At 36.2% G+C, this 14,648-nt stretch overlaps 2 protein-coding genes across 5 annotated transcripts; both read right to left on the bottom strand.

The window, feature by feature from the left end:
- Positions 1–258: 258 nt before the first annotated feature.
- LOC148571106 (uncharacterized) lies at positions 259–1,149 on the bottom strand. The gene has a single exon (XM_088507209.1). The coding sequence runs from the start codon at positions 1,147–1,149 to the stop codon at positions 259–261; it is 891 nt and encodes a 296-aa protein (XP_088363335.1).
- A 2,656-nt stretch (positions 1,150–3,805) lies between these two features.
- LOC107630521 (LEM3 (ligand-effect modulator 3) family protein / CDC50 family protein) lies at positions 3,806–13,570 on the bottom strand. 4 transcript variants are annotated; one of them, XM_088508972.1, is made up of 9 exons: positions 13,255–13,570; positions 12,623–12,787; positions 12,237–12,298; positions 12,071–12,145; positions 11,850–11,966; positions 7,319–7,389; positions 5,513–5,810; positions 4,974–5,263; positions 3,806–4,147 (listed from the first exon to the last, which is right to left on the bottom strand). In XM_088508972.1, exons 2-9 carry the CDS (start codon positions 12,699–12,701, stop codon positions 4,093–4,095), a joined length of 1,047 nt encoding a protein of 348 aa, XP_088365098.1. In that variant the 5' UTR covers positions 12,702–12,787; positions 13,255–13,570; the 3' UTR covers positions 3,806–4,092. The 4 variants fall into 4 exon arrangements, with proteins under 4 accessions (XP_088365098.1, XP_088365097.1, XP_088365099.1 ...); XM_088508971.1 differs by having other exon boundaries at positions 12,623–12,771; positions 13,255–13,563; XM_088508973.1 differs by having other exon boundaries at positions 12,237–12,309; positions 12,623–12,771; positions 13,255–13,442.
- Positions 13,571–14,648: the final 1,078 nt, after the last annotated feature.

Here is a 14,648-nt window from a genome sequence, read left to right on the forward strand (position 1 = left end):
CAGTGATCAAATTACCAAAATCATCAATGAGGGAAGTTACTTTATTCCTTCTTCTCCTAACCATAGTTGAGCCATGGAAAAATTTTGTGTTTCGGTCACTAAATTCAATCCACTTACATCTTGATTTTTGAAACCAAAGTAATTCTTCATGAGTCAGAACCTCCTCATATTCTTCCCAAAACTGATTCTGAAGGTTCTCCAGAAAATAATTACGATTAAAACTAGTAGCCAAACTGGAAGCAATACCTTGAAGCCTTCTCAAGAGTGTTCTTTTCTCTTGAAAATATCCCCAAAAATATTTGTATTCCAATCTTTTAAAAAATTTTTAAAGCTGATAACACCACTGTTCCAAGAAGAAGAGACATCCCAGGAATTAGAAACCAAATTTGAAAAATCCGGGTGCGCCAGCCAAGCCGCAACAAACCGAAAAGGCCTCCGATTCCTATTTTGAAAGGAAGTAGTGTGTGGTTGCAGACAAATAAGAGAGTGATCAGAATTAAAATTGGACAAGTGCCTCACGGTGCCCTCAGGGAACGATAATTGCCACTCCAAATTGCTCAACCCTCTATCCAATCTCTCAACAATGTTACCTCTTCTCCAAGTAAAAGGCCAACCCACAAAACCCAGATCAATAAGCCCACAGTCTGAGATACAACTCTGAAAATCAGAACAAGCACTATGAACAACATTAGTAGAGCCTCCCCTTCGTTCATAATTGTGGAGCATAGCATTGAAATCACCTAGAAAACACCAAGGAATGGTAATATTACCCGCCAGGGATCGCAAATTACTCCAAAGGATTCTTCTGTTAACGCGATGGCGGCTACCATACACCGCAGATAGGAGCCAGGGGGTCGAGTCACCACCAACAACCTTGAGATGCACCATCTGGCTATTATGATCCAGGACATCAATCTTCCAAGTACCAGAGTCCCAGAGGCACCAGATCCCACCAGATCTGCCATTAGCTTCAACAATGAAAGAGCTATCGAACCCTATATTATTCCTAATCCGAACGCCACGCGACCCACTTATCTGAGGCTCTAACAGAATAATGAAATTAGCACTATATTCTTTTCTGAGGTCTCTAATAAGAGAGTGGAAAAATTTACTACCGACACCCCGACAATTCCAACAGATAACATTCATTATAACAAGCAAAAAAGGATAGGGGAGTCACCAGCGACAACGTTACACCTGGGTATGAGACCCTAACTTGCCATTCTGCTTACCAATGGATAAATTCCCCTCTTTGATTTTTCTACCACCAGAATCAGTCATACTCTCATCTGGGGGCCTATCGAGATCTTTCCCTAGACTCCGCACAGCCTCTATTTCCATATGAGAGTCAGAGGAGCTTGCATTCATCAGTAGAGGATTATTCCTCACCACAAAACCTTCACGACCTGTAGCAACTTGCTTCATAGCAACAAAAGCCTCATTCTGCTCTCTTTGAAGTTTTCGCATATACTCTATCACTACCCCTTCTATATCATTAGTTTCACGAGACTTCTTCGTAGGAGACACGGTGACAATGCTCTTGGAAGCTTCAGGAGAGGAGGAAGGATTCTTGATGATCATTTTAGGATTAGGCTTTAACCATTTTTCAGATCCTTGTGGCCCAACTTTATTAAAGGGGCCCATTTTACCACTTTGTGGATTTTTACCTGCACCAACCTGTAAGACTTTTTTTTGAATGATTTGACTCTTATTATTCACTATTAAGGCCTTTGAGGCCTCGGGCCCACTTGAAGCTATAATGGCTTCCTCTTGCATGGAATTCTTAGCCAAAGAATTTATTCCTTCCTCATTCAAAGTAATAAAACGTGAGCCATTAGCATTGGTGGGCATATCTTCCTCATATTCTCTTTCCTGATTATTAGGTAGATCTTGACCAATCATGCCTCCAATCTTTCCTTGATTATTCATGCCCTTATTCCGCCTAAAGTTACGTTTAACTAACATCCATGGCCCAAAATCAGGGAAAATTTGATTCCCTTGATTACCACCGCTAGAATCTTGCTTCTTTCCATTTTGGTTCTCAGTCTCGACGGATGGTGGATCTTCGGAAACCATAGTGTTCCCTTCCGCGCCAGCTTCATGGCCCGCGGTCTTACCCACCGGCTCATCAGTGCACAAATCAGACCTGTGACCATACTTGCCGCAGGAGAAGCAAATTTGGTGCAGTCCTTCATATTCAATATAGAGTTCTGATCCAAGAACCGAGATCCTAGGGACAAGTTTTTTAGCAAGATCAATTTCGACACAAATCCTAGCAAAGCGTCCTCTAGAATGGATTGAGGTTGACCGGTCAATTTTGAGCATGTGACCAATAGTAGACCCAACTCTCCATAGAAATTTCTGGTTATAGAGCTCAATAAGGAGGTTTGGTATCCGAATCCAGGCAGCAATTTTCTTCACTGATTTCTCAGATTCCAAGAAAAAAGGTCGCCATCTTTGCACAATGAGATAGTGTCCGGCAATCATCCAAGGTCCTTCCATTAAAGCATGAGACTAGTCTTCCGCATCTGCAAAGTGAACCAAAAAATAATCACGATCCATATCAATAACATTAATAGAGCCCTTCTTACCCCAGTCTCTCTTTAAACGTTGTTCCATAAATCCTAAGCCAACTCTTTTGCCCAAAAGCTTGACATAGAGTGAGGATCTCCATGGTTTACATCACTCGTCGAACTCTTCCTTCGAAATAGGAATGGTGGGACAAGGATTGAACGGTTCCTCTTCATGGGTGTCTTTATCCGCATCTTGGTACCATCTATTCTCTGGATCCGGTATGTCTTCATTAACCTCTTCCATGTCAATATGCTCATCCTCAATGATAGAGCCCGCTACGGTGAGGAGCGTATCCTTATACGAGATTTTGGAAGCTTCCGACTTATTTCCATCACAAGGACCAGTAACTTCCATGTCCTCGCTTGGTTGATTAGGATCAATGCTGGCACGCGTTTTCACTTTTTTGGTGCTACGCTACACCAAGTCTTCTTCTTGCTTAGAAACCGTAGCAGAGCCTTCCTTAGTCATTTTTGTCTTAACTCTTGACAAACTATTTCTCTCTTTAGCTATTATAGTCGTAAATTGAGTGATTAGAAGTGAAAAAAAAAACTTATTGAGTAATTATTATTCACATAATTTCAAATTATTGAGTTATGTGCAGATTTTTGAAGAGGGTGAGAAAAACTTGGTTACAAAAATAACTTATTAGTCTAATATTTTTTATTTAACTTTTATAAAATAAAAAAAATACATTACTTTTTATATGTTGGATTTAAATTGAGGAAAAAAAAATTAATAATAAGCCGAAAATTATATTGTTCTAATCAACGTATATTAATTATTTTTGAACAACAACATAAACAAAACAGTGTACAAACAAGTACTTTTGTACCAAAACCTTTTTTAAAAAGTTAAATAACGATAAATTTTTTTCTTTGAAATACAAGTTGTAATTTTACTTTATATTATTCGAGACTAATTAGGACTAAAATTTTAATATAGTAGAAACTAATTTCTTAGTCTAAATGTTTTGGAACTAATATTTTTTTTAGCTTCCACAACTATAAATGAATCCATCACATTTAAAGATTCATTTAAAGATTTGTCATTAGTCAATAAATTGCTACATATACATAAAGAAATTCGAATCCCCAACAATTATTTAAATGGACTAGTAAATACTAGACCAACCCATGGTTTTTTTGGAACTAATTTATGTTATCAAAATGATTAAGAATCAAATTAAAACTTTACTTTTATTACTATTAGTTATTCTAGCGAACACAAAATATATGGAAGGTGAATATAATTACTTTTTTAAGTAAGACATGGGCATTTTGATGAAGAGTAATATAACCCAGTGTTTTTCACTTTTTCTCTTAAGTTTATCATCTACTGAATACCCTCTCTATTTCAATTTATCTTTCTCTTAAAAATTTGATTCAACCAAAAGAATGTTAACATTTCAATAAAATTCAACATGAACAGATAGAAATCTCGAGATCGTTATTGCACTCCGGCATATAGTATAGTCATCCTTTAGGAAAAATAGTACCTATCTCGAATAAGTGTGCCTTATCAGCTGGAACTGCTTTTCTTGTTCCAAGATGTGTACATTGCGTCTCCATAAGGTCTGCCCAAAAAAAGGAAAAAAAACAAAAAAAAAAAACAAATGAAACAGCATTAAAATCTATCAGCAATCCCGAAGTTTGGTGGAATCATCATTCAGAAACCCTCATCACTCATGATTTACACAATCCCATTATTTTTCTTGTAAGTCAGAAACTTTAACAATCAGCTTCATATAATTTCATGAGTAAATATGCAGTACAAACATACAATTAAAAAGTAATAGTATTATTTACGCAAAGAAAATGCAAAGTAAACAATGGCGGAGATTCCAGAGCCTTCCCCTCTCCCTCTCTCTAACTAAACCCTCCTCAATTCTCACTCTTCTCTGCTGTCTTAATGGATTTAGAGTCTTCCTCTCTTGAATTACTTTCATCACCGGGGTACATAACATATACATATTCATTAAAAGGGGCGGTCATTCTTGCCCCAATTTTTTTTAAAAAAGAAAACACACGCATGCACACACACATTATCTACCATCAATGCATAGAAGCAAGTAAATCAGATGACACCTCTGGTTCGGAAAACTGTAAAAGTAAAACAAACTTTAAATGCAAGTCAAAAACCTTGATTAATACATTGATGGCACACTGTTGTTTATTGATACTAGTAATTTGAAAACTGAAATACAAAATCAAAAAAAAAAAGTTAACAAACAACTCAGCCAAAGTATGGGGAACAGAGGGTGTAAAAACTGAGAATGTTAAGCAGTATATTTTCAGTTATCAAAAGGATAGAAGTATTCAACAACCTCCCGGTGCATGAAAACTGATATCAGGTGCACAAAACAATTAAAAGCAATTGAGAAAATATGGGCACTATCATACCTAGGATTTTTCACATGAAGCAACAGGAAGACAATGGAGATCAACATACAAAAGGTGCCGATAAATAAACTAGCAACTCCAAAGAAGTCATTCTTCCCACCTAGCCAGCTTGATGTTGACAGAACAAGTTTCTTCTTCCCACCAAAACTGTATGCGTTATAATTATTCATTAGCTGGACTACTATAACATCATCTGCATCCAAATCCTCTTCAATTCTACCATACAACTTCCGGAAGCTGGGGAGTGCAGCAGTCCGCATCCAAACTATGAGATCTTCTTGGTCACTAAGCTGAAAAATAAGAATTAGGAATCAGAACAAGCAACATAGAGAGAATAACAGGACTGAACTCCATGCAAAACAATTGAAAAACTTAATCAGTAGAAAAATTTATCAAGGAAAAGAATTAGAAACAAAATGTGTACTGATTTCAACATCATTTTAACCCACTAACATGCCACTTCTATGTACATATGCACTGTTTAGAGTTACAAGAATGTTTGGAACCACATAAAGGCAATTGAAAAGCTTAGAACTTACAGGAGTATTTGGATCCAGTTTTCCACCCCCAATCAAGGGCCCATTCTGAAAATTAAATGGATAAACGTCTTTTCCAAATTTGTGATTGCGATCACTCTTCCATGCAATGTTCTTCCTATTGACTTTCAACTCTGATGACCCACTGCTGAACTTAAATGTATCATTGAACACACTCCATGCAATCAACCCACAAGGTACAATTGGAAGATCACCAGAGGACTCTAAAGGTTTACAAGAACTGGTGCTATTGTCTCCAAGTCCATGTAGCAGTTGCTTATCATTTCTACTTTTGACATACCTGAGGAAAATTTCGAGATTTGAGAAATAAAAGAATGTAGAATCCATCTAGTACTGCTTGTAAATAAATAAATAGAGTCCAACTCCAATGAATAAAGAAAATCACTCCTGATTACACTGAACAGAAAATCCACGACTAGATCATTCAGAGTCAACCAACCTCCTTGGGCAAAGAACCCCCGATAACACCACCACAAAAACACCAACCTAAAAAAAAAAAATCCCCCGCAGCCCGTCTTCCTTCTCAAACTCCATGACACGTAGGCAGGATTACAACAACACAATTTCCTCTCTGCCCATTTTCTCTATTCTCCTACTACCCTTTCATCTTCCTTATCTCAACCTTGGGTATCTTCTCTTGAATTCTTTAACACAGAAAAAGAAATTATATTAGAAGCTAAGTGCAAAATCTTATATCCTTAAAATAACAGCTAAAATCTATAGGGTTATACCATGTTGAAACTGATAGAAACAGGTTTGATTTAGTTTACAAGAGAGGTAAGTAGTCTACTTGCTGGTTTTAGTTGTTTTAGTTCCTAATTGCTGTTAATTGGCTATCTGTTTGCTCCCTTTGAGCTGCACAAGTAAGCATAAGGGCAATAGTCTTAGTCCTAGCTGCTGCCTATGAATACTAGTTGATTAGTTAGTTTTAGTTTTTGTGAACTATCTGTTAAATCAGTTAGACTAGGAGAGGAAGAACTCCCTCCATTGTTGGTAGTTCCAACAGTGTATTCCAATAAGGGATTGTGATTTGCAATCCCTAGTTCATCAATAAAGCCTACCGACTCTGTTACTACCTGAACCTATCAGACACCCATGCCAATTCCTCAAAATATATTGCTAGAGGAACACCATTAAATAGACCATTAGTAAAGCGCCAAGAGGATACAAAATAAGTGATCCTTTCCCAAATAAAATCAAAATAAGGCATTTACTCTTGAAAATTGAAATGCTTTTTAGATACAGTACACTGAAGACAAGTCAATTACATGGGTAGCAATAATTTTCCAAAAATTGACAAAGTTGGAATGATCTGGTTCAACTCAAACAATTGGTGAATAGTTGATAAATACAGATATCCAAACTTTTTAAGGAAACAGGTTCTAGACTCTCTTTGAGAAATAACAAGTCCAAATACAACCTAAGAAATAATTACCATATAGCACATAAATATGATGAAAGCAGGAACACCAATCTGTCTCTTAACAGCGCATACATTCAGCTTTGCTCAAATGAATACATTAATAGACGCAAAACATTGGAATAAATGACTTCCAAGATTGATAGGACCAGTATATCATATATAGAACACAAGTAAATCAGCCAAAGACAAGCAAATAAGAAATGAAAGAGTATTACTGTAAGACCGAACAAAAACACAGAGAAGACAAGTTAAACAACAACCAATAATACTAATTTTTCTTTTAACCAATAATACTAATTCTTCCTTTTTTTTTTTCCAGTAAAGACTTTAAGATTATTTTTACAGGAAGAAATAAGAGCCCTTACCGACGGTGGTTCTGGTAATAGTTATCCAGCTGATAATAGATATAAATTGGTGCTCTCATTGACTTAGGTACCTTCAAATAAGTTGTAAACACAATCAAGAGAAAGTTTAGATCAACTTCACCAATAGCTCTTTCAAGTTTCAACGTTATATCAGTAGTTCAGTACCAAAGACAAAATTTCATATTTTAATGATCGGGGGGGTTGGGAAAGCAAGTTAGTTTATGAAAGTAAAGTAACAGCTGTTTAAGCAAAATCTATACGATAAAATATTAAAATGTCCTCTGGAGTAACAACATAAGTGATACCATTCATTCCCATACAAGATTTCCATTATTCATACTATCAACATCAGCTTGGAAGGTATTATGCTGCCTTGAATGGTGAAAATTTGTAACTTAACAGGCTATAATAGCAAGATGGGATATGTAAAACAGTTAACAAATAAGTAGCACCAGTTTCAGTAGTTCAGAAAGTATGATGAAAGGTGCCTATTGCTCCCTATATTACACTTAGTAATTTTCATGTTTGCTTCTCCTGCATTAAATTCTGTTCACAATATAGCAAACTAGTTGCAATAAGCATGTAGTTCAATTTGCATTACAGAGTAAGCTTCTCCCCACTGTATAGTTCTCAGTTGTCTTTCTCTTTTAGCAGTTTCACTTGTCCTCTGTTATTGTTTCTGTATTATCTCTTCATTATAGTTAATATTTTCTTTTTCTGTCCCAGAAAATTCTGTTAACATTAATTTCCACAAAATGATAGAATTTGGAGGATACCGTTTTGGAGATATTTAACAACTCAATTTTTGCACGACAGACTTTCACAAAAGAAGTTTCATGGCCTTCCACAGTCCAAGTTTTGTATTAAAAAAGCAGAACAGTCAAATGACCCCACCCCCCCCAACCCAAAAAGAAATGTACTACTATATTTTGTTATTTGCTGCATTTATGCTATATTCAGTTCACTTATTTCCTCTTCTCACTATTAGGGTATTCTATGATGTCTTAATCTTCAAATCTTCCCATGGCCTTTCTTTTGGATAGAAAAAGATGTTTTATTAGAATAGAAAAGAAAATACAAGTGAGGGTATAGTTAAGACATTAAAAGCTTAGCTATTTAACAAAGCACACCTATCCCTTTGAATGATACTTAAAGAAACCCTGTTGAATCAACCGTGTACACCAGCAGGCGACACACACACAAAAGTATCCTGTCCCGGATGAAATCAATAGGAATAATTAAAAATCCTAGAATTCCTTTCCAGTTTCCATCCATATACACTAGAGCATAGCAAACAATGCGGACTACTACAGATTCTTTGATCTTTTACACGAGTAAAACCGCCGAACTTAGCGAGAAGAAAGTGATGTAAGTCCATTGGGAAAGGGCCTACTCAAAGGAGATCGTGCTGTAGGGCAATGTAAAAAACAATCAGTACTGATTCTGATGAATCCACACTACACAATAAACACGTTAGGGGACAAGAAAGAGGACATGGATGAAAACAAGGCTATGTTTGGTTAGTGTCCATGTCGATAGCAGACATGGACACAGTGGTACACGTCCATCGTTGGTTGATGGGACAATTTTTTTTTAAGACACGGTTACACACAAATGCACACTGAGACACACCATTTGTGTACCAACAAATAGTTGAGACATTGAGACACAAGAATTGAGCCACCAACTTTTCCAACTTTATCCTTATAAAAGATTTATAATTCCAACACTACCTTCCTCTTCATAACATCATCTTCTTCTCCAATCTTCTTCTTCATAGAGACAGCCTCACCTCCATCACCATCACAATTGCCACCTCCCTCTTCTCTGCATCTGCCTTTTCTTCTTCCTCTTTGCCTTAGCCCACTTTCCTCTTCCCTCCAGATCTGGCACCGTGTCTCCACCTTCGTGGCTCCGCCTCTCTTCTTCCTCCTTCCTCCCACCATTCCTTTTTTAAAAATAAAATTCTACTTTTTCATTTTTCTTATTAATCTTTGTGCAGCCAAAATGTTGAGACACAATTTTAGACGTGGGGACAGTACTTCAAAGACAAATTTTCCATCTTTGTCCTCAATTTATTTTCATGATTTCAAAAATTAGCCCTCATATTTTCAGATGCCTTCTCTGTCTCCCCCTTTGCCTCCACCCTCTACCTCCATCTCTTCCTTCTTGTAATAATCGTCAATCGTGTATATGTCCTTGTCACTGCCTCTGCATCTCTATCCTTGCCATCTTCAATGCAGCCTTTCTCGCCACACCGCTGTTGAACCCAGCCACATCGTTTCTTCCTCCGGTTGCAGATTTTGGCTTCTCTGCTGCCTCTACCTTTGCCTTCTCTCTTTCGAGTTAGACTTGCACCGCCTCCCTCCTCTGTCGCTCCTGTAAACTATATGAATGCATGAACCTAAGGGAAAATTATAAACATATATGCATGTATAAATTGAAATTTATTTCTATAACGGATAGTAAAGAACCGATTAGTTATAAAAAAAATCAATTCTTTCCTTGACAGAATGCCAGCAACAACTAGCTTTGACAAAATGGCTCAATTGCACCAAGTTTGCAACCGATACAAGATTTGTAATGCCTATAAACAGAGATGTTGATACCATATATTATAACCAAGAAACATTCTAAGCTATTAATTTGCTTCATATCGTTTTCTACGTACTTTCAAAGTGATTTTAGAAAAATTTGAGAAATATATAAAATTTTGATTCATAAAACTTAAATTGTATTCATATACTCTTTCAAGAGAGTTTGATTCTTGTTCATGTGAGTGTCACAAATTGTAAGAAAGGAGGTACATAGATCTTTTGTGGTTCTTGAAGTTTTGATTACTTTAAAGTGTACTTAGAACCGACATCTCAAAGATTCAAGGCTTTATACACAAACAGAGAGTATATTGTAGTTATGTCAAGTGCTCGTTGTTGTGAAAACAGAGTGGTGCACCTCTCTTTTGTTCTTGATATTGGGATTGCTTCAAGGTTCACTTAGAACCAGTATCTCCTAGAATGAGACTTGATACAATATCGGTGAGTAAGTCATAAAGTGCTAATTGTTATAGCGATTTGTCAAGAGTTTGTTTCAAACTTGATATATAATGGATAAATCTTGGCACAGCTAAGGGGAGAACTAGATGTAAGTACAAGTAGTGTGACAGAATAAAATCCATGTTTGCAATCTCTCTTTCCCTATCTTTTAATTTAATTGAATTTAATTTTAGTTACTCCATTTGTTTACAATTCACCCCTTCTTGAGTTATTGTATTTATTGACTAACACCTATGTTCCTCTTCACCGGCGTCACCTTCCACAAATGAAAGTGACACCAATGTCGCAGGCCAAGGGAAGGGAGATTCTAGCGGGGACGATGTTGAAGGCGTAGCGAAACAAATTTAGGTCAAACTCAAGGCCAACAAGGAAGAGGAAGAACATGGCTATGCTAGTAGAATTGTAGATCTATTCTTTCCATTTTTCTTTTTAACTTTGAAGCTAGAAGTTCTGTTTTCTTTTTTGTTTTCGTCTTTTAGTTTGATGCTGATTGGTAATTTTTGGTTTGGGGTGATAATTTTCTCTATGAAGAATGATGGTGTAAGGGTGATCCGTTGGTGGTGGTTGAAGGAGATTGAGAGGAAAAGAGGACAAAAAATACATTTACCCATTTGTTCTCTATTGTACTTACTTGATTACCAAACATATTACAAAGATACTAATTTTAGTGTCTATGTCTCTATGAATACACGAAACAAATGCAGCCTAAGTGACCGCTGGAGCATGTCATTCCTATTAATCTAAAGAACTTCAATTGAAACAAAAGTGACCTTGGAGGGAACTTTGGATTTCCAAATAAGGTGATCCAATTCCAACGGAAATCTTTCAATATTAGGAGAATTTAAAATAAGATTTACAAGAGAAAATACCAAAGAGGTCAAGGGTCCAAATCCTAGTGTTTGGAACTGGGACCTTGTTTTAATTAAGATAGGACTTCAAGAGAGAAAATTAGGCAAATAAAGACCACTATGTAAGGAAGATAGGCAAAAAAAAACAAGGAAAAATAACAAAGAATGAAGCATTACCAACCCAAACATCTTCCCAAAATTTAATGTGAGAACCATCAATCGAAACAAATATTCAAAAGGAACAAAGACTTTGATTGCAAAAGGTCAATTCAAAATTAGGTAAAACCATGGTTGTCAAATTGGATATAAATAAAGAATTACAAAGCTTATCAGTTGAATCATAAATTTAACCTAATCACGAACCATAAGATTCATGACCATTAGTCTAAAATGGAGGAAAAAAATCTTAAGTAAAAGAAAGGAAAACATATATAGGTAATTTAAAGTCAAATAACTCATTCTATAGCAAAACACATTCAGGAAAAAAAGGAAAGCACAACATGGAGAAGAAATTAGGTAAACAAACTACTTCATTGTATGTTACCAAACCCTGCAGGTCTTACAACACTCAAAAGAAAACTGCAGAAATAGCCACAGAACCGTATAATTAAATCAACATAAAATTATCACCTTCAAGAACCTTGAACAGTTTTTGGATATTGAGTCATCAGTGATATACAAAAGCTTGTTACTTCTAAGTTCTTCAGGTATACATTCAATGTCGTACCTGTCCACAATTTCAACAACCTACAAATCCATAGTCAAACACATACTACAATAAGCAAGATTTTTAAGAAGAAAAGACAAGATATGAACATTATGACATCAAAGCAAGTCAAAGTTATGCATACACTATTTGAAGCACGAAGTGTAATAAGTCCAAGAGGAATGAAAATGAAACCCATCAATAGAAATGAAGCAATGACCTGCATTGGACATGTTGAGATTTAGCATGCTAATGTTCAAGAATAATACATAATCAAATATGAAATGTTCATGTATTGTCAAAGAACTAACTGTTGCTGGTGTAAGAACGGGTTTACATGCTGGAAGATTCTGCTGTTTAAACTGATAGAGTGCTGCAAAACCACTAGAATGACATTGCTTGCAAGTTTCTTAAAGAAATGAAGGTAAGAAAAAAGAAGAAATAAAATGGAGTTCAATATAATGAGAACTGGCTAAAAGATGAAACATATGTAACAAAACTTCAATCTATTAGACAATTATTAGTTCATACTTAAGCTCTAGTCTAGGAAGGCCATATAGGCTTGTTATACAAGTTACCTTCTTTTCCCTAATACAAAATCAATTCTCATGTAGCACTAAAATAATGCCTAAAATGCATTACAGCATCCTCTATCATTTTGCATCCTAAAACAAAACAAATTAAATAAAAGTCATACCACCATGTTGTGCTGGGCGGCCTGGTATTGCCTGCACTCGTGCCCCAACTGTTGAGGAAGTCCCACTGTCAAGATCCATCACCTTAACTTTGCCAAGTTCAACAAGTATTACCGACTCTACAAATGAGCTATCCAATTTGCACCAGTACCTGCATTTGCCAGGCACTGCATTAAATTTACATGTCAAATCGTTATCTTTCAATTCCAATTATAGTACTTATTACTAATTACTAATTAGCCTCAAATAATACAAGCTAAACTATAATATTATCTTAAATCCAATGGCAATTCGCTTTGATTTTAGGGGTTTTGGTTTGGAGAGAGCCAAATAAGGCAGTATTAATCCCAATAAAACAACAAAGATGCATGATTTGAAAGATGACTATTTTGTTTAAATTTCATTTGCAGGAGTAACAATGACAACAAGCGAGATCAAGATTCAAACAAATATTAAGTTCTTCGAAGCAAAAATCATAGCTACTCACTCATCAAATTGAACCTCCTACCATAGAGACAACCAAGCGTTATAATTTCGAACTAATTGAAAATATTAGTATAATTAAATTGCAGTAACACAAATTAAGGTTTCCATTGAAATGGCAACAAGGTAGAAACGGCCAACAGGGAATTACCTGGGAAATGAAACGACTGCCGTAGATGGGAGAGGAAACGGAGCCCAACTGAAGAGAAAGCGATAGAATAGGAAGAGAGATTCGAAGTTGGAAAGGAGAGGTTAGCGAGAAGAACAAGAAAGCGAGGACTCTATTCTAAGAGTAAATATGTGGAACTGTGTATTGTTGTATACTTGTATTCTTGGCTTGCAAAGGGTGAACCGATCGCCACGCAAGAAACCGAGGGAACCCAGACAGCAGAAGAAAAGTTGAGCCAGCTGGCGGGTTCCCGACTCCGCTACAAGACCGGGCGCACTCTGACCCCAAATTAAAAAAATTAAATTAAATTAAATTAAATTAAAAAAAAAAAACACAAAAAGAAAAACGAAATGCGAGATCAACCAATATAAAAGTATAAACAAACATTAAAAAAATATAAATATACAAACAAGAAATATAATGTTCATGCGGTCCAAATTTATAAAAATTAGGCCCAACAAAAATAAGAGATCCTATTTAAACAGGAGGCCTCCAACTCATACCCGATCTCCTTGAAAAGGTCGGATACCGTGAAAGAATTCAGCTCTACTTGCTTAAGCAAGTAACTGCTTCCGCGAATCTTTTCAACTATCTCTATTTTTTCTATTTTTTCTAAAAGATAGATTCCAACAAACTCTCACGATAAAGGGAGTGATTAGCTATCAATAAAGATGGAACTACTCCAACTAAGGTGGTTATCAACTCTACCATAAATACGCTGACAACTTTCAAGTATAATTTACGTTCTAATCTACTAAAACTTGCCTAAAGCCCCTGTTGACTTAAGCATCGGAGTCTCTTGTAGGTACCACCCCCCACTTCCTTACGAGGAACGGACGGCGGCACCATTCCGTATGGAGGTGGTTGGTAAGAAGGGGCTTGTGAGTATGGTTGAGGGTTATGTTGTGAATATGGTTCATAGGCATATGGTGGTGGTTCTTGAAAGTCATAAGGAGATTCACCATAGCCATTTGATTGATATGCATCATAGAATGGCTCTCGTTCATAGTGCATTGGTGGAGGTTGTTGCCATGAAGATTAATCATATGCATATGGCTCCTCCCACCTTTGGTTGTCCCATTCTTGATACACATCTTCGTTGAAGCTCTCATTGCCTACAACATAGTTAGAACCAAACTCATAGCTAAAGTGAGAATTCATAATGAAAAGAGAAAATAAGAACAAAAGCTAATAAGAAGTAATGAAACAAAATCCTAAAACTAGCAAAAACTTACAAGCAATCCAAAAATCAAGCTATTCACAATATTCACATATGTACAATAACCAATAACATAACACCATTGCAAATCCCCGTCAACAGCGCCATTTTGATGATTGGATTTTTGACGGTTTAGAATTTCTCAAATGAAATCTCG

Source organism: Arachis ipaensis, chromosome B3 (genome assembly GCF_059453495.1).
Source record: "Arachis ipaensis isolate K30076 ecotype BB chromosome B3, ASM5945349v1, whole genome shotgun sequence".
NCBI lineage: Eukaryota > Viridiplantae > Streptophyta > Magnoliopsida > Fabales > Fabaceae > Arachis > Arachis ipaensis.

What these genes read in the sequence shown, in the direction of transcription:
- LOC148571106 (XM_088507209.1), bottom strand. Translation starts at nt 1,149, where the DNA reads ATGAATGTTATCTGTTGGAATTGTCGGGGTGTCGGTAGTAAATTTTTC.
- LOC107630521 (XM_088508972.1), bottom strand. Translation starts at nt 12,701, where the DNA reads ATGGATCTTGACAGTGGGACTTCCTCAACAGTTGGGGCACGAGTGCAG. An exon ending in TATTACCAGAACCACCGTCG is followed by an intron (nt 5,811 to 7,318) that starts GTAAGGGCTCTT and finishes AATTTTCCTCAG; the next exon opens with GTATGTCAAAAGTAGAAATG. An exon ending in CTTCATGTGAAAAATCCTAG is followed by an intron (nt 4,148 to 4,973) that starts GTATGATAGTGC and finishes TTTTTTGGGCAG; the next exon opens with ACCTTATGGAGACGCAATGT.